At 48.6% G+C, this 25,785-nt stretch overlaps 1 protein-coding gene across 1 annotated transcript in view; it reads right to left on the bottom strand.

Moving 5' to 3' along the window:
• Nucleotides 1-22,969, bottom strand: part of LOC134928620 (vasoactive intestinal polypeptide receptor-like) — a 279,693-nt gene extending 256,724 nt beyond the window's left edge. Inside the window, exon 1 of the mRNA XM_063924545.1 lies at nt 22,734-22,969. Within this exon, the coding sequence (XP_063780615.1) occupies nt 22,734-22,781 (48 nt within the window). The 5' untranslated portion in view covers nt 22,782-22,969. The remainder of the gene's footprint in view (nt 1-22,733) is intronic.
• Between the last annotated feature and the right edge of the window lie 2,816 nt (nt 22,970-25,785).

Genomic DNA, 25,785 nt, shown 5'->3' with positions numbered 1-25,785 from the left:
AAATGTGTAAAAAGGGGGAATCTGCCTGCCGCAATGTGTAAAAAGGGGGGACTGCCTGCCGCTATGTGTAAAAATGGGGAATCTACCTGCCGCTATGTGTAAAAAGGGGGAATCTGCCTGCCGCAATGTGTAAAAAGGGGGACGCTGTCTGCCGTAATGTGTAACAAGGGCACGCTGTCTGCCGTAATGTGTAAAAAGGGGACGCTGTCTGCCGTAATGTGTAAAAAGGGGGACGCTGTCTGCCGTTATGTGTAAAAAGTGTACGCTGTCTGCCGCTATGTTTAACAAGGGCACGCTGTCTGCCGTTATGTGTAAAAAGTGTACGCTGTCTGCCGCTATGTGTAACAAGGGCACGCTGTCTGCCGTTATGTGTAAAAAGGGGACGCTGTCTGCCGTTATGTGTAAAAAGTGCACGCTGTCTGCCGTTATGTGTAAAAAGTGCACGCTGTCTGCCGTAATGTGTAAAAAGGGGGACGCTGTCTGCCGTTATGTGTAAAAAGTGTACGCTGTCTGCCGCTATGTTTAACAAGGGCACGCTGTCTGCCGTTATGTGTAAAAAGTGTACGCTGTCTGCCGCTATGTTTAACAAGGGCACGCTGTCTGCCGTTATGTGTAAAAAGTGTACGCTGTCTGCCGCTATGTGTAACAAGGGCACGCTGTCTGCCGTTATGTGTAAAAAGGGGACGCTGTCTGCCATTATGTGTAAAAAGGGGACGCTGTCTGCCGTTATGTGTAAAAAGGGGACGCTGTCTGCCGTTATGTGTAAAAAGTGCACGCTGTCTGCCGTTATGTGTAAAAAGGGGACGCTGTCTGCCATTATGTGTAAAAAGGGGACGCTGTCTGCCGTTATGTGTAAAAAGGGGACGCTGTCTGCCGTTATGTGTAAAAAGTGCACGCTGTCTGCCGTTATGTGTAAAAAGGGGGACGCTGTCTGCCGTTATGTGTAAAAAGTGTACGCTGTCTGCCGTTATGTGTAAAAAGTGTACGCTGTCTGCCGCTATGTTTAACAAGGGCATGCTGTCTGCCGTTATGTGTAAAAAGTTTACGTTGTCTGCCGTTATGTGTAAAAAGTGTACGCTGTCTGCCGCTATGTGTAACAAGGGCACGCTGTCTGCCGCTATGTGTAACAAGGGCACGCTGTCTGCCGCTATGTGTAACAAGGGCACGCTGTCTGCCGTTATGTGTAAAAAGGGGGACGCTGTCTGCCGTAATGTGTAAAAAGGGGGATGCTGTCTGCCGTAATGTGTAAAAAGGGGGACGCTGTCTGCCGTAATGTGTAAAAAGGGGACGCTGTCTGCCGTAATGTGTAAAGAGAGGAATCTGTCCGCTGTAAGGTGTAAAAGGGTCTCTACCTGGTGTAGTGGTGCTACTGTGCGGCGTAATTTGAAGAATGGAGACTACTGTGCACCGTTTTATGAATTGGTATTATTTTGTGGCCACACCCCTTCCCCACGAAACCACGCCACTATGTATTTTTGCGCGTGCCTACGGCGCGCACTGCCCCTGTTTTGCATGCAGGGGTGGGGCTTCGATGCCGTTTCTTGCACACAGTGCTAAAGTGTCTAGTTACGGCACTGTTGCTAGGTATCCATTTCTCTGGCCCTGAGCAGGCCCCCCTCACCAGATCCTCTCCAGGGGTGAGGGGGTGGACTTGGATGGGATGGGGGGGCCAAAGCATTTTGTCGCACCTGGGCCCACCGCTCGCTAGTTCCGCCACTGCCCCAGATATCACACGAAGCTGGCACAATGGGCTTCAGTCTGATGGCAGCACATACCCACTCGTTGGATGCAATCCTTGGCAGGTGCTGCAGTGTATAATGACACCTGTTGGGATTGTACGCTGTGCATTGCTCAGACTGATAGATGGCAGGAAGTGTCATTACTACTAGGTGTCAGGCTGTAATCTCTAGAAGGTACATATCTTCTGTATGCGCAGCGGGTGACGTCATCACTGGCATTTATTGTGGTAAGGAGATCAGCAGAAGGCCATGGGTCATGTATGCAATTAGCCACCATACGCCCCTGACACCCTGACATATCACGTCCTGTGACGGACAAGGATGGACCTTGCTTTGGTGGCAGAACTTTATTACTGTCTCCTGTTAAACTGTAATGAGGTGTTTGTTTGCTATGTAATATGTTAGGAATATTACGCTTGCCATTCTCCGCGTCTAGTCCTCAGTCCGCCGCGTGACGTTGTGATGACGGGATAGATGGCAATAATGCCGTAAAAACATTCTATAACACGTTATAAAAGGAAACGCGCCGGTAAATTTTTTGCAATCTGTGGTTTTAAATAATGCAGCGTTGTAGCTAAAGGCAAACGAGGAGATTGTCTGTAGCAAAGTAATACAGGTGAGTGAGCGGTCAGGGGTAGCGGTGAGTAATGATGATGACGCTCCTGGTCAGCTGGTAGTAAGAGAAATAATTCCACTCAAAGTCTAAAATGGCTTCATTATAACTGAGTGTAAAGAAATACGTTATAAGAGCACACACTACTGGTTTCATTTATTTTATTCTAAGTGTAGATAACTTCCGACAGCGTAGGTCTCTGGACGCGGGGATTCCGCTTACGCCTCTGGAACGCGGGGACTCCGCTTACGCCTCTGGAACGCGGGGACTCCGCTTACGCCTCTGGAACGCGGGGACTCCGCTTACGCCTCTGGAACGCGGGGACTCCGCTTACGCCTCTGGAACGCGGGTAATCCGCTTACGCCTCTACCTATGGGTACCTAGCTTCTGTCTCTGCCCACGGGTACTCGGCTTCCGTCTCTGCCCACGGGTAACCGGCTTCCGTCTCTGCCCACGGGTACTCAGCTTCTGTCTCAGCCCACAGGTACCTGGCTTCTGTCTCTGCCCACGGGTACCCGGCTTCTGTCTCTGCCCACGGGTACCCGGCTTCCGTCTCTGCCCACGGGTACCCGGCTTCCGTCTCTGCCCACGGGTACTCGGCTTCCGTCTCTGCCCACGGGTACCTGGCTTCCGTCTCTGCCCACGGGTACCTGGCTTCCGTCTCTGCCCACGGGTACTCGGCTTCTGTCTCTGCCCACGGGTACCCGGCTTCCGTCTCTGCCCACGGGTACCTGGCTTCCGTCTCTGCCCACGGGTACCCGGCTTCCGTCTCTGCCCATGGGTACCCGGCTTCCGTCTCTGCCCACGGGTACCCGGCTTCCATCTCTGCCCACAGGTACCCGGCTTCCATCTCTGCCCACGGGTACCCTGCCACTGAAAGCTTGTAGAGCAATGGAACATAACTGAGAACATGTGGCACACATCCCAGCCAGCCCTGTGTATATTCATGTCATAGAGCAATTATGGAAACGGCAAATGCTGAATCCACATATGAAACGATTACCAGTTACTATTGTAAATATAGAATCCACAAATTAGGATTACATGTGCTGCTGCAGCTATCGCACATACGTGTGCTTCTGTGGGTTCTTACACAGAAACACGGCACTATCGCCCGAACATCTTCCCTAAAAAACTGTGGGGGCGATGTATCAAACCTTGTAAAGAGTGGAGAAGTGGAGACGTTGTCCATATCAGCCAATGAACTTCTGGCTGGCATTTATCAAGTACATTCTATTAAATAACAGGTAGAAGTTGATTGGTTGCTTTGGGCAACTTCACTCTTTAGAAGGCTTGATACATCTCCCCCTATATCTTTACTTTACGCTCATCGTACGGCCCCATCCCACAAACATGAGACATCAAGCGCGGGGAGGGGGGCCGCCAGCGGGAGAAAGTGTAGAGCGCCCCTGGCGCCTTGTGGCCGGCTCTGCGCTGCCGGCCGTTCCAGTCACCCCACTAACCAGATGCAGGAGCCGTGGGGCAGCAGCGGTGCCGTCCCAAGTGTCCTGCGCCCTAGGCGGAGGCGCGAGAAACCAAAACTGGTTGACTTTGATAAACACGTTCATCTCACACAATCGCGTTCACTGGAACTACTGGTTACTGTAATCTGCGACAAAACGCAAAGATGAAGCCAGCGCTAACTACGCCGGGTGTAATAAGTGTATACACACACAGTGTGTGTACTGTATACAATGCTAATGTGTGCTGGATTGTTTATACATCGCTTTCTATGTATATAGACAAACTGGAAAGATATTGTAGCAATATAGGACTGTAACTAAAACGTTCCGAAGGTGCGAGTCTGTGGGTGCATTATATTTACAGCTGCGGACAACAAACGTGTCCAACTATACCCTTACTATCCATACGCCCTGTGGTGGCTAATTACTCCATCCTAGACCTTATATGCTGCAAATTGCAACTTTCATAAGTCCCAAAACACCGACATCTGTTGGCGGAGAATCATAACCTGCAGCTTTCCCACTGTAGAGAGGACTGTCCCGCCATTCTGACAATGAGCACGTTTGTCCAGCCGTCGCTGCCCCGCGTCACCTACATTTGGTTTTCTGGGTGCAAAGGATGCTCAGAGCTCGCAACCTGTAGCCTGTAGAGCCGCAGTGCTCAAATGCCCGGTGCCGGCGGTCCCTCCAAGCATGACATCATGAAATTGTGTGTTTGGGGGTGGGGCCAGCACAGAGCCCTGATCCGGCACTGCTTCAGACCAGCCCCTGCCCCGATTTTCCAGATGTAGTAAGCCAGGACTGATGGTGTGCGCAGTCACGCTATATTCACATTGGTCAACTGCAGTAACGATGGCAAAATAACAAGAGGCCAGGGGCCCATTTATCATGGATCGCATATTAAATGCAGTCTGAGTGGGATCTTACCGCCGAGCACTGCAATGCAATATGCAATCCTATAGGGTGGTCTTATCAGCTGGCACATCTCAGGGACGGGCTCCTTTCTGCCATACGCTTAGTACATTGCACGTGCACAGTCACATGTCAGCCATGTACAGGGGCCCATTTACAGGTGGAGGGTTCCTGGGGAACCCTGCCGGAACTACATCGACCGACGTGTAGCCCATATGCTACAATGGGCTGTGGGGAATATATAGATATACACACACACACTCCACTACTGTATCTCAGGGAGCCATTTTTCTTTCACATACACACACATTATACAGTGTATATATAGATATATATATAGATATATATATATATATAAACACACACACACACACACAGATAGATATGTGGATATAATGTGTGTGTGTCACAGTACACATTACAGTAAGGGAAACTGCCCAGTTCTTGGCATTACACTGCAATAAATGTCAGTGAATGACATGCTATACAGCCTCCACGCTGCCTGGCGCCTCAGAGGGAGCAGGGCTGAGCCTACAGCAGGGCATTGTGGGTAGAGACATACCAATGTCGCCTCTCACCTCTGTACAGACTCATTTACCGTGTGTGTGTGTGAACAGGGACAGACTGGGACACTATCATGGGGGAGTTGCCCGTAGCAACTAACCAACTTCTACAGTAACTGACATTTCAAAGACTGTGCTAGATAAGTTCTAGCTAGAACCTGATGAGTTGCTATGGGCAACTTCTGTACTCCCGTTTATCTCTTTCCAAGTATTGATACATCTCCCCCTGGGTCTCCAATATTTGTCTATTAAGTACCGAGTACCAAGAAGCGGAAATGCCAGTTGTTTCGGTGTGTGTATCTGACGTCATCTGCCAACGCTGCGTTCAAAAACATGGCGCCCGGTGCAACTTCATTCTCACTGATTTAAGTATGCTGGGGTCAGCAGCAAATGTCGATGGTGTCCGTTTTTTTGCGTATGCATTGCAAATATGCTATTGCCTACCCAAATTTGTGAATTTATCGGTGGCCGTCTTCTATCCTTTCTGAGCGGCTTTTCACATGCGAATTTTAACAATAGCAGATTTGTGAACATCGCTATCTTCGCCTCAGTAGCGATCCGTAATAATTCAGGCCCCTTATACATGAGAAGGAACAGAACATTAAATCTTGGTGAAATCGGAAGAAACCCATCCAGATATGACGGGGTTAACGAATAATCATATAGATGGCTGTAAAATCATCAAGTCAATCATGCAGTAAAGAAATAAAATAATAGTACATAGGAGCCGTACATATGATCTGGCGTGTGGATGAGCCCCAATCAGAGCACGCCGTCACGCTAAGGGAATTACAGCGCATGGCAGAGGGTGTGACACCGCTGTGAAATGTCCACTACTAGGTTGTGTATGTATTCATGTACCTATGTGGATATGGATATATATATATATTGCAGGGTGCCGGACCTAGAGGGGCACTAGCGTGCGCGCGCGCCGAAAAGGGGGCACAGCCATGCAAAATAGGGGGGCGGGGTCATTGTGGGTAATAAAAGTGGGCGGTTCAGCCCGCAGACGTAAAAAAAGGGGGCGTGGCCGGCCGGCAGGCGCGCGGCAGCTTTACACGCTGTGAGGGCAGGAAGCGGGCGGCAGTTTTAGCAGGGCGCCGCAGAAAGGGCAGGGCGGGTTTTGCCCTTAAAAAAAAAAAAATCGGACAGGGCGCGGCGCCCTGCTAAAACTGCCTAGCATGAACACACACACATACATTCAGCCTCTAAAAAAAAATATATATATATATATATATATATATATATATATATATATATAAAAGATATACATAGATAGCATACAGTAGCTATAAACGCATTAGTCTTTGGATTATAAACCAGTTAAATGGATAAGAAACTGGTTGCAGGATAGGAAACAGACAGTTGTAGTAAATGGAGTGCAATCTATGGAGGGAAATGTTACCAGTGGAGTACCCCAGGGATCTGTACTTTGTCCAGTTCTCTTTAATATCTTTGTTGGTAACATTGCAAATGGTATTGAAGGGAAGGTATGCCTTTTTGCAGATGATACAAAGATATGCAACAGGGTAGACACACAAGGAGGGGTAAAACAAATGATTGAGGATCTAGGTAGGCTTGAGAAATGGTCAAGAACATGGCAACTACAGTTTAATGCTAAAAAATGATAAATCATGCACTTGGGTCTCAAAAACCCAAAGGCTAAATATAGTATTAATGGCACTATACTGGAAACTACTGAGGAGGAAAGAGATCTAGGAGTCACTATCTCAGGTGACATAAAGGATAAATATAGTATTAATGGCACTATACTGGAAACTACTGAGGAGGAAAGGGATCTAGGAATCACTATTTCAGGTGACATAAAGGATAAATATAGTATTAATGGCACTATACTGGGAACTACTGAGGAGGAAAGGGATCTAGGAGTCACTATCTCAGGTGACATAAAGGATAAATATAGTATTAATGGCACTATACTGGAAACTACTGAGGAGGAAAGGGATCTAGGAGTCACTATCTCAGGTGACATAAAGAATAAATATAGTATTAATGGCGCTATACTGGAAACTACTGAGGAGGAAAGGGATCTAGGAGTCACTATTTCAGGTGACATAAAGGATAAATATAGTATTAATGGCACTATACTGGAAACTACTGAGGAGAAAAGGGATCTAGGAGTCACTATCTCAGGTGACAAAGGATAAATACAGTATTAATGGCACTATACTGGGAGCTACTGAGGAGGAAAGGGATCTAGGAGTCACTATTTCAGGTGACATAAAGGATAAATATAGTATTAATGGCACTATACTGGAAACTACTGAGGAGGAAAGGGATCTAGGAGTCACTATCTCAGGTGACATAAAGGATAAAATAAGATTTTACTTACCGATAAATCTATTTCTCGTAGTCCGTAGTGGATGCTGGGGACTCCGTCAGGACCATGGGGATTAGCGGCTCCGCAGGAGACAGGGCACAAAAATAAAGCTTTAGGATCAGGTGGTGTGCACTGGCTCCTCCCCCTATGACCCTCCTCCAAGCCTCAGTTAGGATACTGTGCCCGGACGAGCGTACACAAAAAGGAAGGATTTTGAATCCCGGGTAAGACTCATACCAGCCACACCAATCACACCGTACAACTTGTGATCTGAACCCAGTTAACAGTATGACAACGTAGGAGCCTCTGAACAGACGGCTCACAACAAGAACAACCCGATTTTTTTGTAACAATAACTATGTACAAGTATTGCAGACAATCCGCACTTGGGATGGGCGCCCAGCATCCACTACGGACTACGAGAAATAGATTTATCGGTAAGTAAAATCTTATTTTCTCTAACGTCCTAGTGGATGCTGGGGACTCCGTCAGGACCATGGGGATTATACCAAAGCTCCCAAACGGGCGGGAGAGTGCGGATGACTCTGCAGCACCGAATGAGAGAACTCCAGGTCCTCTTTAGCCAGGGTATCAAATTTGTAGAATTTTACAAACGTGTTCTCCCCCGACCACGTAGCTGCTCGGCAGAGTTGTAATGCCGAGACCCCTCGGGCAGCCTCCCAGGATGAGCCCACCTTCCTTGTGGAATGGGCCTTGACAGATTTAGGCTGTGGCAGGCCTGCCACAGAATGTGCAAGTTGAATTGTGCTACAAATCCAACGAGCAATCGTCTGCTTAGAAGCAGGAGCACCCAGCTTGTTGGGTGCATACAGTATAAACAGCGAGTCAGATTTTCTGACTCCAGCCGTCCTTGAAATATATATTTTCAATGCCCTGACAACGTCCAGCAACTTGGAATCCTCCAAATCGCTAGTAGCCGCAGGCACCACAATAGGCTGGTTCAGGTGAAACGCTGACACCACCTTAGGCAGAAAATGAGGACGCGTCCGCAGTTCTGCCCTGTCCGAATGGAAAATCAGATATGGGCTTTTATACGATAAAGCCGCCAATTCTGACACTCTCCTGGCTGAAGCCAGGGCCAGTAGCATGGTTACTTTCCATGTAAGATATTTCAAATCCGCCGATTTGAGTGGCTCAAACCAATGGGATTTGAGAAAATCCAAAACTACATTAAGGTCCCACGGAGCCACTGGGGGCACAACCGGGGGCTGTATATGTAGTACTCCTTTTACAAAAGTCTGGACTTCAGGAACTGAAGCCAATTCTTTCTGGAAGAAAATCGACAGGGCCGAAATTTGAACCTTAATGGACCCCAACTTGAGGCCCATAGACAATCCTGTTTGCAGGAAATGTAGGAATCGACCCAATTGAAATTCCTCCGTGGGGGCCTTCCTGGCCTCACACCACGCAACATATTTTCTCCAAATGCGGTGATAATGTTGTGCAGTCACCTCCTTCCTGGCTTTAACCAGTGTAGGAATGACCTCTTCTGGAATGCCTTTTTCCCTTAGAATTCGGCGTTCAACCGCCACGCCGTCAAACGCAGCCGCGGTAAGTCTTGGAATAGACACGGTACCTGCTGAATCAGGTCCCGTCTTAGAGGTAGAGGCCACGGATTTTCCGTGAGCATCTCCTGAAGTTCCGGGTACCAAGTTCTTCTTGGCCAATCCGGAGCCACGAGTATCGTTCTTACTCCCCTTTGCCGTATAATTCTCAGTACTTTGGGTATGAGAGGCAGAGGAGGAAACACATACACTGACTGGAACACCCACGGTGTTACCAGAGCGTCCACAGCTATTGCCTGAGGGTCTCTTGACCTGGCGCAATACCTGTCCAGTTTTTTGTTGAGGCGAGACGCCATCATATCCACCTTTGGTTTTTCCCAACGGTTCACAATCATGTGGAAGACTTCTGGATGAAGTCCCCACTCTCCCGGGTGTAGATCGTGTCTGCTGAGGAAGTCTGCTTCCCAGTTGTCCACTCCCGGAATGAACACTGCTGACAGTGCTATCACATGATCTTCCGCCCAGCGAAGAATCCTTGCAGCTTCTGCCATTGCTCTCCTGCTTCTTGTGCCGCCCTGTCTGTTTACGTGGGCGACTGCCGTGATGTTGTCCGACTGGATCAACACCGGCTGACCCTGAAGCAGGGGTTTTGCCAGGCTTAGAGCATTGTAAATCGCTCTTAGCTCCAGTATATTTATGTGAAGAGACATCTCCAGGCTTGACCATACTCCCTGGAAGTTTCTTCCCTGTGTGACCGCTCCCCAGCCTCTCAGACTGGCATCCGTGGTCACCAGGACCCAGTCCTGTATGCCGAATCTGCGGCCTTCTAACAGATGAGCACTCTGCAACCACCACAGAAGAGACACCCTTGCCCGTGGCGATAAGGTTATCCGCTGATGCATCTGCAGATGCGATCCGGACCATTTGTCCAGCAGATCCCACTGAAAAGTTTGTGCGTGGAATCTGCCGAATGGGATTGCTTCGTAAGAAGCCACCATCTTTCCCAGGACTCTTGTGCATTGATGCACAGACACTTTTCCTGGTTTTAGGAGGTTCCTGACAAGTTCGGATAACTCCTTGGCTTTCTCCTCCGGAAGAAACACCTTTTTCTGAACCGTGTCCAGAATCATTCCCAGGAACAGCAGACGTGTTGTCGGGGTCAACTGAGATTTTGGAAAATTCAGAATCCACCCGTGTTGTTGCAGCACTACTTGGGTTAGTGCTACTCCGTCCTCCAGCTGTTCTCTGGACCTTGCCCTTATCAGGAGATCGTCCAAGTAAGGGATAATTAATACGCCTCTTCTTCGCAGAAGAATCATCATTTCGGCCATTACCTTGGTAAAGACCCGAGGTGCCGTGGACAATCCAAACGGCAGCGTCTGAAACTGATAATGACAGTTTTGCACCACGAACCTGAGGTACCCTTGATGTGAAGGGCAAATTGGGACATGCAGGTAAGCATCTTTTATGTCCAGGGACACCATAAAGTCCCCTTCTTCCAGATTCGCTATCACTGCTCTGAGTGATTCCATCTTGAACTTGAATTTTTGTATGTACAGGTTCAAAGATTTCAGATTTAGAATAGGTCTTACCGAGCCGTCCGGCTTCGGTACCACAAATAGCGTGGAGTAATACCCCTTTTCCTGTTGTAGGAGGGGTACCTTGACTATCACCTGCTGAGAAAACAGCTTGTGAATGGCTTCCAATACCGTCGCCCTGTCTGAGGGAGACGTTGGCAAAGCAGACTTTAGGAACCGGCGAGGGGGAGACTTCTCGAATTCCAACCTGTAACCCTGAGATACTACCTGCAGGATCCAGGGGTCCACCTGTGAGCGAGCCCACTGCGCGCTGAAATTCTTGAGTCGACCCCCCACCGTTCCTGAGTCCGCTTGTAAAGCCCCAGCGTCATGCTGAGGGCTTTGCAGAACCCGCGGAGGGCTTCTGTTCCTGGGAAGGAGCTGCTTGCTGCCCTCTCTTACCCTTTCCTCTGCCTCGGGGCCGATATGACTGTCCTTTTGCCCGCTTCTTATAGGACCGAAAGGACTGCGGCTGAAAAGACGGTGTCTTTTTCTGTTGGGAGGGGGTCTGAGGTAAAAAGGTGGATTTCCCGGCAGTTGCCGTGGCCACCAAATCCGATAGACCAACGCCAAATAATTCCTCCCCTTTATACGGCAATACTTCCATATGCCGTTTGGAATCCGCATCACCTGACCACTGTCGTGTCCATAAACTTCTTCTGGCAGATATGGACATCGCACTTACTCTCGATGCCAGAGTGCAAATATCCCTCTGAGCATCTCGCATATAAAGAAAAGCATCCTTTAATTGCTCTAAAGTCTGTAAAATACTGTCCCTATCCAGGGTATCAATATTTTCAGTCAGGGAATCCGACCAGACCACCCCCGCACTGCACATCCAGGCTGAGGCGATGGCTGGTCGCAGTATAACACCAGTATGTGTGTATATACTTTTTAGGGTAGTTTCCAGCCTCCTATCAGCTGGATCCTTGAGGGCGGCCGTATCAGGAGACGGTAACGCCACTTGTTTTGATAAGCGTGTGAGCGCCTTATCCACCTTAGGGGGTGTTTCCCAGCGCGCCCTAACCTCTGGCGGGAAAGGGTATAATGCCAATAACTTTTTTGAAATTAGCACTTTTCTATCTGGGTTAACCCACGCTTCATCACATACATCATTCAATTCCTCTGATTCAGGAAAAACTACAGGTAGTTTTTTCACCCCCCACATAATACCCCTTTTTGTGGTACTTGTAGTATCAGAGATATGCAAAGCCTCCTTCATTGCCGTGATCATATAACGTGTGGCCCTACTGGAAAATACGTTTGTTTCTTCACCGTCGACACTAGATTCAGTGTCCGTGTCTGGGTCTGTGTCGACCGACTGAGGTAAAGGGCGTTTTACAGCCCCTGACGGTGTCTGAGACGCCTGGGCAGGTACTAACTGGTTTTCCGGCCGTCTCATGTCGTTAACTGATTTTTGTAATGTGCTGACATTATCACGTAATTCCATAAACAAAGCCATCCATTCCGGTGTCGACTCCCTGGGGGGTGACATCACCATTACCGGCAATTGCTCTGCCTCCACACCAACATCGTCCTCATACATGTCGACACACACGTACCGACACACAGCAGACACACAGGGAATGCTCTATTGAAGACAGGACCCCACTAGCCCTTTGGGGAGACAGAGGGAGAGTTTGCCAGCACACACCCAAGCGCTATAATATATATGGGAACAACCCTATATAAGTGTTGTATCCTTATAGCAGCTTAAATATAGTAATATCGCCAAAAAAAGTGCCCCCCCTCTCTGTTTTACCCTGTTTCTGTAGTGCAGTGCAGGGGAGAGTCCTGGGAGCCTTCCTCACAGCGGAGCTGAGCAGGAAAATGGCGCTGTGTGCTGAGGAGAATAAGCCCCGCCCCCTATTTCGGCAGGCTCTTCTCCGGAGTTTGTGAGATCTGGCAGGGGTTAAATACATCCATATAGCCTCAAGGGCTATATGTGATGTATTTTTTAGCCATAAAAAGGTATTATACATTGCTGCCCAGGGCGCCCCCCCAGCGCCCTGCACCCTCCGTGACCGCTGTGTGAAGTGTGCTGACAACAATGGCGCACAGCTGCAGTGCTGTGCGCTACCTCAGGAAGACTGAAAAGTCTTCTGCCGCCTGCTTCTGGACCTCTTCCATCTTCGGCATCTGCAAGGGGGGTCGGCCGCGCGGCTCCGGGACCGGACTCCATGGCTGGGCCTGTGTTCGATCCCTCTGGAGCTAATGGTGTCCAGTAGCCTAAGAAGCCAATCCATCCTGCACGCAGGTGAGTTGACTTCTCTCCCCTAAGTCCCTCGATGCAGTGAGCCTGTTGCCAGCAGGACTCACTGAAAATAAAAAACCTAAAAACTTTTTCTAAGCAGCTCTTTAGGAGAGCCACCTAGATTGCACCCTGCTTGGACGGGCACAAAAACCTAACTGAGGCTTGGAGGAGGGTCATAGGGGGAGGAGCCAGTGCACACCACCTGATCCTAAAGCTTTATTTTTGTGCCCTGTCTCCTGCGGAGCCGCTAATCCCCATGGTCCTGACGGAGTCCCCAGCATCCGCTAGGACATTAGAGAAATATAGTATTAATGGCACTATACTGGAAACTACTGAGGAGGAAAGGGATCTAGGAGTCACTATTTCAGGTGACATAAAGGATAAATATAGTATTAATGGCACTATACTGGGAGCTACTGAGGAGGAAAGGGATCTAGGAGTCACTATTTCAGGTGACATAAAGGATAAATATAGTATTAATGACACTATACTGGAAACTAGTGAGGAGGAAAGGGATCTAGGAGTCACTATTTCAGGTGACATAAAGGATAAATATAGTATTAATGGCACTATACTGGGAGCTACTGAGGAGGAAAGGGATCTAGGAGTCACTATCTCAGGTGACATAAAGGATAAATATAGTATTAATGGCACTATACTGGAAACTACTGAGGAGGAAAGGGATCTAGGAGTCACTATTTCAGGTGACATAAAAGATAAATATAGTATTAATGGCACTATACTGGAAACTACTGAGGAGGAAAGGGATCTAGGAGTCACTATCAGGTGACATAAAGGATAAATATAGTATTAATGGCACTATACTGGAAACTACTGAGGAGGAAAGGGATCTAGGAGTCACTATTTCAGGTGACATAAAGGATAAATATAGTATTAATGGCACTATACTGGAAACTACTGAGGAGGAAAGGGATCTAGGAGTCACTATTTCAGGTGACATAAAGGATAAATATAGTATTAATGGCGCTATACTGGAAACTACTGAGGAGGAAAGGGATCTAGGTGTCACTATTTCAGGTGACATAAAGGATAAATATAGTATTAATGGCACTATACTGGAAACTACTGAGGAGGAAAGGGATCTAGGAGTCACTATTTCAGGTGACATAAAGGATAAATATAGTAATAATGGCACTATACTGGAAACTACTGGGGAGGAAAGGGATCTAGGAGTCACTATTTCAGGTGACATAAAGGATAAATATAGTATTAATGGCGCTATACTGGAAACTACTGAGGAGGAAAGGGATCTAGGAGTCACTATCTCAGGTGACATAAAGGATAAATATAGTATTAATGGCGCTATACTGGAAACTACTGAGGAGGAAAGGGATCTAGGAGTCACTATTTCAGGTGACATAAAGGATAAATATAGTATTAATGGCGCTATACTGGAAACTACTGAGGAGGAAAGGGATCTAGGAGTCACTATTTCAGGTGACATAAAGGATAAATATAGTAATAATGGCACTATACTGGAAACTACTGAGGAGGAAAGGGATCTAGGAGTCACTATTTCAGGTGACATAAAGGATAAATATAGTATAATGGCACTATACTGGAAACTACTGAGGAGGAAAGGGATCTAGGAGTCACTATTTCAGGTGACATAAAGGATAAATATAGTATTAATGGCACTATACTGGGAGCTACTGAGGAGGAAAGGGATCTAGCAGTCACTATTTCAGGTGACATAAAGGATAATTATAGTATTAATGGCACTATACTGGGAGCTACTGAGGAGGAAAGGGATCTAGAAGTCACTATCTCAGGTGACATAAAGGATAAATATAGTATTAATGGCACTATAATGGAAACTACTGAGGAGGAAAGGGATTTAGGAGTCACTATTTCAAGTGACTTGAAGGCAGGAAAGCAATGCAACAAAGCAATGAGAAAGGCAAGTCAGATGCTTGGTTGCATAGGGAGAGGAATCAGTAGCAGGAAAAAAGAAGTGATAATGCCACTATATAGGTCATTGGTGCGGCCTCATCTGGAATACTGTGTCCAGTTCTGGAGGCCATATCTCCAGAAGGATATAAATACATTAGAGAGTGTGCAAAGAAGGGCAACTAAAATGGTGCATGGCCTACATCACAAGACGTACCCGGAAAGGCTAAAAGATCTTAACATGTATAGTTTGGAGGAGAGAAGGGAAAGGGGGGACATGATAGAAACTTTCAAATATATCACGGGTCTTAACAAAGTTCAGGAGGGAAACATTCTTCAAAGGAAGAGAAGTATTAGAACTCGAGGACATACACTGAGACTGGAGGGGGGGAGGTTCAGGGGAAATTTAAGGAAAAATTACTTCACAGAAAGGGTAGTGGATAAGTGGAATAGTCTCCCATCAGAGGTGGTAGAGGCTAAGACTGTAGAGCAATTTAAACATGCTTGGGATAGGCATATAAATATCCTTACAAATAATTAAGGTTCAAAAAGGGTTGAGATTGCCTAAAGGATATAAAAAAAAGGATCAGACTAGATGGGCCAAGTGGTTCTTATCTGCCGTCAAATTCTATGTTTCTATGTTTCTATAGCATACAGTAGCTATAAACGCATTAGTCTAATGTCGCCATTTTTCATATTTTTTCTATTATAATGCGGGAACTAATTGGAAGTATTTATAAATTCTTATCATCGATTAGCACAAAGTACTTTAGAGTCAAATTAAAAGAAATAAAGGTTAAATGTGGATTGTTATTGATGTGCGGTCAAACTAGAACAGGCTTCAGGACGCACCGACAGGCTACAGCCTGTATTTCCCATTTCAGTCACAGAAGAGTGGTCATTACTGAACACAGAGCTCAGAGGGGCAGTCCAAAGACTCTCTGCTGACTACATCATGCTGCATTTGACTGTGGTTACCATGGCAGGCACATGACACTGTGATAAAATCTGTAGTATTCTGAATCATTAATAGCAGAAAATCAAGGAGAAATGCAACGCACAAAGATTCTTCTGATATCTCAACACAGTGATTTTGCTACTTCATATTTCCCTCTATTTATATAGTTTCAACACATTATGCAGCACAATACGGAGAATATAATCTTTCACATCAATCCCGGCTCTACCACACCAACAAAGGTCAGTGTGACCAAAGCTTCATTTAGCTTCCAATAAGGTCCTGGGCACAGGAAACTGGATGCAGACAACAAGAACGACTCACAAACGTTCAACCTCCAAACAGATGGGGCTTTGGTCAGATCTGAACCGACAACTCCGTAGTTGTGTAGCAGCAATGCTAGTCACTGTGCCACCGTGCTCCACTGCAGAGCATTTAACGTGGATGCGTGTTAAAAATAATTCCCCAATGATTCAATTTTGATTCTAAGATGCAAGAGATTAAAATGTGAAAAACTCCAAAGCGTGCGTTTACCTTTTATAGCCCCCGTGTGGTCATATAATGGCTACAGCACTCACACAATAATATAATAACATGGTCACTAATATTCCACGCACGTGGCGCTTTCACCAGAGATCAATAATTAGTGATTCCAACGTGCCCCAATAATTATTTACTGATCCTATTACCCACTGAAGTGCGCACAGCCCAACAAGGCCGCTCCCCCACGTTCCGGGTTTTGCGCACGGTATGTTGTCTTTGGTTTTACACTGTGGCACGGGGATAAGTACAGCAAAGCCTGTTACAGTGCCGCCACTAGATCTGGTGACAGCTGGCGGGCAAAATAGAGCCCCCCCATGTGCACTAAAGTCATGCACCATATAGCATTGTGACGCGGCGGGAAGGGCACACCCACGATTTCATCACTCCGGCGGTGTACCCAGTGTTCCTGGAGATGGCAGCTGCTGCGCTCTGTGCATGTGGGATAACATTCCCGGGAAATTCAATTAGAAATCTCAGGTCGCGGATGTTGTATATTATAACTCTGCGGTGGGCGACCCGTGTGACGTGCATGAAAGGGGGGGGGGGATTACCCCGAATTCCCAAAAAGCAACAGATAAAATAGCGGGATGGTGTAGGAGGTTGTACACGCCATTATGCTTTTTTTAATGGCCACATAGTATATTATAGTTACAGAATCTATAGATTAGATAATTGCCGGGGGAGTTCCAGGGGTCCTGCACTGTGTCCTGTCATGTTTACATTATACCAAGGATTTTCCCTTACTTAGGACTAATTCAGACCTGATGGCAAAAGCAAAATTTTTCTCTAATGGACAAAACCATGTGCACTGCAGGTGGGGCAGATGTAACGTGCAGAGAGAGTTAGATTTGGGTGAGTTATATTGTTTCTGTGCAGGGTAAATACTGGCTGCTTTATTTTTACACTGCAATTTAGATTTCAGTTTGAACATACCCCACCCAAATCTAACTCTCTCTGCACATGTTACATCTGCCCCACCTGCACTGCACGTTACATCTGCCCCCCCCCCCCCCTGCACTGCACACGGTTTTGCCCATTAGAGAAAAATTTCGCTGCTGCGATCACGTTGAATTAGACCCTTAGGGCCCAAATCAGGTCAGATCGCAACAGGCGAAAAGCAAACGCCTTTCCCTGTCAATCAGGCAGGGGAGTCCGCGGGACAGGAGGGGGGGGGGGGCGTCAACGCTGCATTTCCTAGGTGGAGACGGTGCGTTGTGGAGGTGGGGAAATGGGGGCGGCGTTATCCAAATGTGGGTGTGATTGCGGCGGCTCCTTGACGTCACACGCAGCGATCAGAAAGTTGCGCCAGCAGGAGGCAACCCTAATTTCTACAATCAAGCAGAAGTTGCAATGCGATCGCAATTTCTGCTTGGTCAAGGATGGGGGGGGGGGGGGGGGGGGCGGCCCCCAGCGTGCGATCACAAGGACTGGAAAATCTGATACTTAGCAGAATCCGCAATCCTTACTGAATCAGTCCTTAATGCAGAGGTCTGACTGGACAGCACAAAGCTGCGGCTGCCGGTTCTAAGCTGCATTGAGCAATTTTTGTCTGACTCGCTGCTAATTGCATCGCCTGCATTTTCCTGCAATTATAGGATCCTACATTCTTCACAGGGTTGTGGTGTCACCCAAAGGGTCCCAGATGACACATCAGCAACTCCAAAACACATCCGATGAAAATCCCCCCCACACACACACACACGCATACCCCTGTGCGCACACAGAAAAAGAATGTGCGTCTGCGCCGTATGCAGGGCACACATCTTGCAGTCCGCCTGCCCCATAACCGTATGCCTTGCTTGTCGCTGCTGACATAAATCACTGGGAAAATGGCCGCCACTGGACTCCAGAGGGGAAAGTATAATTATATGGGTGCAGGGTGTGCGCCCATGACAGATACACCTATGGCACTTAGCCTATGCTAGGACACCCCGTTACTATCTAGTTACACCTCATCAGGTGTAGGTGGAAACTGAAATGTGTGGTACGACTGCGCATCACCCGCACAGGCGCCATGCTTCTGTACATCAGCCCCAGCGGAGGCGTCACAATGATAGCCGGTGCTCAGTCTTTATGCAGACACCTCATGCCACTATAGCATGAATCGACTGCGGCCACCAGCCTATGGCATTCCCCGCACAGCACGCCCTGGCGCCTGCCAGCACTTTGCCACTCCCTTCTCACCCACTATCAGCAACCCAGTCCCTGCATAACTGGCTGTCATCTTCCCACATCGCCTGCCCCCAGCCAGCCACAGGGCAATATTACCTGTCCACACATTACCTGTCATCATCCAGCCTAGGTGGCCAGGAAGCTAGCAATCTATTCCTAATTCATCTGATGTTTTCCCTGCTTTAATGCAGTGGACAGTGTTGAAAAGCTGGTCACCTGAATTTGCCTGGTATCTCCAGCCAACAGCCCCCTGCTTTGGCATGCACGACTGAGAGTTGTAGTTCCCCAGCAGCTGAAGAGCCGCAGATGGCCAGCTGCTGCTGTGAGAGCTCAGGGGGCAGTACATAGAGTCATTAGGGGTCATTCCGAGTTGATCGCTCGCTAGCAGTTTTTAGCAGCCGTGCAAACGCTATGCCGCCGCCCACTGGTAGTGTAATTTCGCTTTGCAGAAGTGCGGACGCCTGTGCAGCCGAGCGCCTGCAAAAACATTTTGTGCAAAACAAGACCAGCCCTGTAGTTACTTATCCTGTGCGATGATTCTAACGTTGGAGGGTTGGCTTTTGACGTCACACACCCGCCCAGCGTTCGCCCAGCCACGCCTGCATTTTCTACGACACGCCTGCATTTTTCTAAGCACTCCCTGAAAACGGTCAGTTGACACCCAGAAACGCCCCCTTCCTGTCAACCTTCTTGCGGCCGCCAGTGCGAATTAAAACGTTGCTAGAACCTGTGCAAAACCACAAAGGACTTTGTACCCGTACGTCGCGCGTGTGCATTGCGGTGCATACGCATGCGCAGAAATGCCGATTTTTAGCCTGATCTCTACGCTGCGAACAACGGCAGCTAGTGATCAACTCGGAATGACCCCCATTGCCCCTTTTTATTTCGGTGGGTGACCGGTTCATTTCCTAACCCTACAGCATAATCAGTAACGCAGAGGAAGGATATATACTGTATACTGTACATTGCAAAGTCACATCACTTAAACGTTTAGCCAGAGGATATTGGCAGGACATATTTTTAGCTGGTAACTGGGAGTGTAATCACATTTCCCTGCACGCTGCTTTTACTGTAGTCTGAAATCTGTATACACGGGACTGAAGGAACGCAGCAGAAAATAATAAATGTGTCTTAGCACGGCTGAGGCCATGGGGCTGCAGACTGGTCTTACATGTGGTCGGGGAAGAATGCTGCGTGAGTGCTGTATAACTATGTACATTAAACACTGCAGACTATAAAACAGCGTGTGTCAACATTTCAGCCCTGCAGAGGGCTGCGAAGTGTATTGTGCAAGTTTACAGGGGACGTAGCACCCTGCAGGTTTATGGGACAAGGAGCTCTGCAAATCCAGTCTTAAGGTCAGGTTTACAAGTTTTACCCCTGGCCTATAAAGAATCGCTCGTGGTGATCTAATTGCAGTGGCTCGTTTTTCTCTATAATTGATTAAGGCACGGGTTCTCAAACTCAGTCCTCAGGACCCCACACAGTGCATGTTTTCCAGGTCTCCTCACAGAATCACAAGCAAAATACTTAGCTTCATCTGTGGATCTTTTAAAATGGGTCAGTGAGTAATGACTACACCTGTGCATCTGCTGGGTGACCTGGAAAGCATGACCTGTCTGGGGTCCTGAGAACCACTGGATTAAAGAAAGGGCAGCTACAATATAAACAGACAATTTACCCCCCCCCCCCCCCCCCCCATAATCAATTAACATGATGCTCAGAACACAGGTTCTCAAACTTGGTCCTCATTATCCCCACACAGTGCATGTTTTGCAGGTCTCCTCACAGAATCACAAGTGACATAATTAGCTCCACCTGTGGACCTTTTAAAATGTGTCAGTGAGTAATTAATACACCTGTGCACTTGCCGGGTTACCTGCAAAACATGCACTGTGTGGGGTCCCGAGGACCGAGTTTGAGAACCACTGGCTTAGAATATAACAATTAATCAGTGTAGTATATTAATGCAGAGCTTCACAAACTCGGTCCTCAAGACACACTAACAGTGCAGGTTTTCAGGATATCCATGCTTGAGCACAGATAGTTAAAGCAAAATGACTGAGGCACTAATTAAGTCAGCTGTGTTCAAACTTGGACATCCTTACAACCTGGACTGTTAGTTTGTCTTGAGGACAAAATCTCAGAAGCTCTGTATTAATGAATGGAAATAGTGATAACAGACAAAAAGCAATGAAAAGGAAACCTCTGGATACTGTCCACCTGACTGCCTGTCACAGACCTACAGCATACAGTGCAATCATCCATGTACACATTCTGTATTGACAAGGGAGCTGACAATCAATCTACACCACAGGTTCTCAAACTCGGTCCTCAGGACCCCTCACGGTTCCTGTTTTGCAGGTCTCCTCACAGAATCACAAATTACATAATTAGCTCCACCTGTGGACCTTTTAAAATGTGTCAGTGAGTAATTAATACACCTGCTGGGTTACCTGCAAAACATGCACTGTGTGGGGTCCTGAGGACCGAGTTTGAGAACCACTGATCTACACCACTGGTTTCCCAAGACCCCCAACAGGTCACGTTTTCCAGGTCTCCTCACAGAATCGCAAGTGAAATAATTACCTCCACCTGTGGATCTTTTCAAATGTGTCAGTGAGTAACAAGTACACCTGTGCACCTGCTAGGTGACGTGGAAAACATGACCTGTTGGGGGGTCCTTGGAAGTTTGGGAACCACTGGTCCACGCTGTGAGAAGTAAGTGCTGTGATTTAATAGAGAAATACAGGTGTATAACAATGCCACTGTAGAGAGGTATAAAATACAGTACGCTGGATTCTTTAAGAAGGAGGACCCAGGAGCTTGCAATCAAACATCTGGTGAATGATAAATATTAGAGGATTGGTGCAATTATCTGCTGGCAAGCGTTCAGCTGGGTTGCAGCAGGTTGTCCACCATTGCCCTGGACCCAGCTCTGTGCAAATAGATTTCGCCCGTTCCTAGAAAGCATTTAACCATTTCAGAGGAACAAAGTGACCTGCGACCAGTGACAAGTGACCGGGGTCCTCCCAAAGCGACCACTTGTTTTCCAAGTTGAGCAGAAGACAGCAGCCAGTTCCTAGAACAGATGCCAGATGCTATCGCCTCCTCTGCAGGGAACCCTGGCAGATACCTCCCCAATTCCTATCAGAGGAGCTGCCCTGGCACAGAGATAATGCAGCTTATCACACAGCAGCAGGCGCTGGGCTGGGAAACACACACAGCCACTGGCTGCGACAGATACTGAGCCGTGCCCCCAGTGACCTGTGCATGGCAGGGGGACAACAGCCGTGGGGTTGTGCACCAGGGACATGCATGCACTATAGTGATACAGAGACTTGTGATCACCACAGAGGAATAGCTGACACCCAGTGCAGAACTCAGGGGATGTTTCACTTGCAATAATCCTCCCAGAGTGTAAGCACAGATCACTGGGGTATGTGAGGTGCCATGCATTACAGCCACAGCTGCAGGAGTAGTGCAGACAGGGGGGAGACTGGCATGAGGAGGGGGTGGGTTACCATGCCAGGGCAATGGGATAAGAGACAAGTGCACTACAGGTGATGCAGGATCCCAGGTAGAGCCAGATAATGGACTTGTAGAGGGGCATAGAGACACATACAGGGGGCTCCAGCAAGGTATGTCTGTATTCCAGCAACCATGAGAGCCAAGCGCCCACCCATACCACTGACAAATGCCATGCACACTATAGACATGGGTAGTGGCAGCACAAACACTGGGGGTGCCCGTAGAGCTAGATCCCATGCCAGCAATTATTTCACCGCCAGTATTCCAGCACACAGGACTATAGGCAACCGGACACGCTGAGCCTTGTAGTTCCACACCAGCTGGCTGCTCTACACCGATATAAGCTGCCCATGTTTCTAGCAGTGAGTCAGAGTATTTGTCTTGCAGAGTTGGCATGGCACCTGGTGCCACTCAGGAAGCATTGGAAGACCTGTGCAGCCCTAATACACACTGCATCAGTGGAAGTGGCATCAGCCCTGGCATTAGGGGGTGCCAGGCATCATGCCCCTCACTGCCAGGGCTAGCAGCTGGCACCCACCCCCTGCACACAGCCACATCCCCAGCAGTCACATACAGGTAACACACATTCCCAGGGCATGCCATGGCCAGACTGGCACCGAGGGTACTTACAGGGGCGATCAGGCTGCAGAGGAGGGCGAGCAGGGTGGCACAGCCCATGTCTGACACTTCTCTCTCCCAAACTTCCAGTGCTGGGTGCTGCTCACTGACCAGTCCTTCCTCACTGAGCCATGCAGGGCACTGTCCCACTCAGCCACCTGGATGCAGGGTCCCGATGCTGCACGCAGCCTGCCTGCAGGAACACTCCCGTATCTCCTCAGCTGCCCATTGCACTTTCATTAACAAAGTCAACCGGAGCCAGGGAGCCAATCCCAGCGCCGGGAGCCGCAGCCTATGAGAGCGGGGCGGGGGCTGGTCCGTGGTGCGGGGGGACCTGCAGTCACTGTACAGAGAGAGAGCGGGTGTCATCTGCGGGGCTGCCACACGCATCATCTGCACTGCACAGTGTGGGGTGTGTGTGACTGTGCAAAACAAAGTGTGGTGTGTGTGTGACTGCAGTGCACAGTGTGGGGTGTGTGTGACTGTGCAAAACAAAGTGTGGTGTGTGTGTGTGACTGCAGTGCACAGTGTGGGGTGTGTGTGACTGTGTGATGTGTGTGTGTGACTGTGTACTGCACAGTGTGGGGGGGTGTGACTGCAAAACAAAGTGTTGTGTGTGACTGCAGTGCACAGTGTGGTGTGTGTGACTACTGCACAGTGTGGTGTGTGTGTGTGTGACTGCAATGTGATGTGTGTGTGTGTGTGTCTGCAGTGCACAGTGTGGGGTATGTGTGACTGCAAAACAAAGTGTGGTGTGTGTGACTGCAGTGCACAGTGTGGGGTGTGTGTGACTGTGTGATGTGTGTGTGTGACTGTGTACTGCACAGTGTGGGGGTGTGTGACTGCAAAACAAAGTGTTGTGTGTGACTGCAGTGCACAGTGTGGTGTGTGTGTGTGTGACTGTACTGCACAGTGTGGTGTGTGTGACTGCAATGTGATGTGTGTGTGTCTGCAGTGCACAGTGTGGGGTATGTGTGACTGCAAAACAAAGTGTGGTGTGTGTGTGTGTGTGTGTGTGTGTGTGTGTGTGTGTGTGTGTGTGTGTGACTGCAGTGCACAGTGTGGTGTGACTATGTGATGTGTGTGTGTGTGTGACTGTGTACTGCACAGTGTGGGGTGTGTGACTGCAATGTGATGTGTGTGTGTGACTGCAGTGCACAGTGTGGTGTGTGTGTGTGACTGTGCAATGTGATGTGTGTGTGTGTGTGTGTGTGTGTGTGTGTGTGTGTGTGACTGTACTGCACAGTGGGGTGTGTGACTGTGATGTGTGTGTGTGACTGTGCACTGCACAGTGTGGGGTGTGTGACTGTGCAATGTGATGTGTGTGTGTGTGTGACTGTGCACTGCACAGTGTGGGGCATGTGTGACTGCAAAACAAAGTGTGTGTGTGTGACTGCAGTGCACAGTGTGGTGTGTGTGTGTGTGTGTGTGTGTGACTGTGCAATGTGATGTGTGTGTGTCTGTGTACTGCACAGTGTGGGGTGTGTGGCTGTGTGATGTGTGTGTGACTGCACTGCACAGTGTGGAGTGTGTGACTGTGCAATGTGATGTGTGTGTGACTGCACTGCACAGTGTGGGGTGTGTGTGACTGCAATGTGATGTGTGTGTGACTGCACTGCACAGTGTGGGGTGTGTGACTGTGCAACACAAAGTGTGGTGTGTGTGTGACTGCAGTGTGCGGTGCAGTGTGTGTGTGACTGCAGTGCAATGTGTGGGGTGTGTGACTGCAATGTGTGTGTGTGGGGTGTGTGACTGTGCAATGTGGGTGTGTGCAATGTGTGTCTGGCTGTGCAGTGCAATGTGTGTGTGGGGGGATGACTGCAGTGCAATGTGTCGGGGGGGTGACTGCAGTGTTTATGTGACTGCAATGTGTGTGTGTGCGACTGTGCAGTGCAATGTATGTGTGGGGGGGGGGGTGACTGCAGTGTTTATGTGACTGTGCAATGTGTGTGTGTGTGTGTGTGTGTGTGTGTGTGTGTGACACAGTGTGGGTTGTGTGTGTAACTACAATGTGTGGGGTGTGTAACAGTGCAGTGCAGTGTGTGAGACTGCGGTGCAACGTGTGGAGTGTGTGTGTGACTGCAATGCAAAGTGTGAGGTGTTTGTGACTGTGCAATGCAATGTGTGGGGTGTTTGTGTTACTGGGGGTCATTCCGAGTTAATCGCTCGCTAGCTACTTTTAGCAGCCGTGCAAACGCATAGTTGCCGCCCACGGGGGAGTGTATTTTCGGTTTGCAAGTGTGCGAACGCCTGTGTAGCCGAGCGCAGCAAAAACAGTTTGTGCAGTTTCTGAGTAGCAATGGACTTACTCAGCTGCTGTGATCACTTCAGCCTGTCCGGTCCCGGAATTGACGTCAGACACCCGCCCTGCAAACGCTTGGACACGCCTGCGTTTTCCCAAACACTCCCAGAAAACAGTCAGTTGACACCCACAAACACCTTCTTCCTGTCAATCTCCTTGCAATCGGCTGTGCGAATGGAATCTTCGCTAAATCCATCGCCCAGCATCGTTCCTCTTTGTACCCGTACGACGCGCCTGCGTATTGCGGTACATTCACATGCGCAGTTTTGCCTTTTTTTACCTGATTGCTGCGCTGTGTAGATCGGCAGCTAGCGATCACCTCGGAATGACCCCCACTGTGCACTACAATGTGTGTGTGTGGGGGGGGGGGTGACTGTGTAATGCAATGTGTGTGTATGTGTAACTACAATGCAATGTGTGGGGTATATGTGTAACTGCAATGCAATGTGTGTGTGTGTGTGTGTGTGACTGCGGTGCAAAGTGTGAGGGGGTGTGTGACTGTGCAGTGCAAAGTGTGGGGGGTGACTGGCGGTGCAAAGTGTGTGGGGGAGGACTGTGCGGTGCAAAGTGTGGATGTGTGTGACTGCGATGCAAAGTTATTAGGGGTATGTGTGACCGCGGTGCAAAGTGTGTGTGAGAGGGTGTGACTGTGCAGTGCAAAGTGTGTGGTGGGGTGTGACTGTGCGGTGCAAAGTGTGTGTGGGGGGGTGTGACTGCTGTGCAAAGTGTGTGTGGGGAGGTGTGACTGGTGCAAAGTGTGTG

The sequence above is a fragment of the Pseudophryne corroboree genome, chromosome 5 (assembly GCF_028390025.1).
Source record: "Pseudophryne corroboree isolate aPseCor3 chromosome 5, aPseCor3.hap2, whole genome shotgun sequence".
NCBI lineage: Eukaryota > Metazoa > Chordata > Amphibia > Anura > Myobatrachidae > Pseudophryne > Pseudophryne corroboree.
The sequence above is the reverse complement of the archived record's forward strand: the minus strand, read 5'-3'. Positions and strand labels throughout refer to the sequence as shown.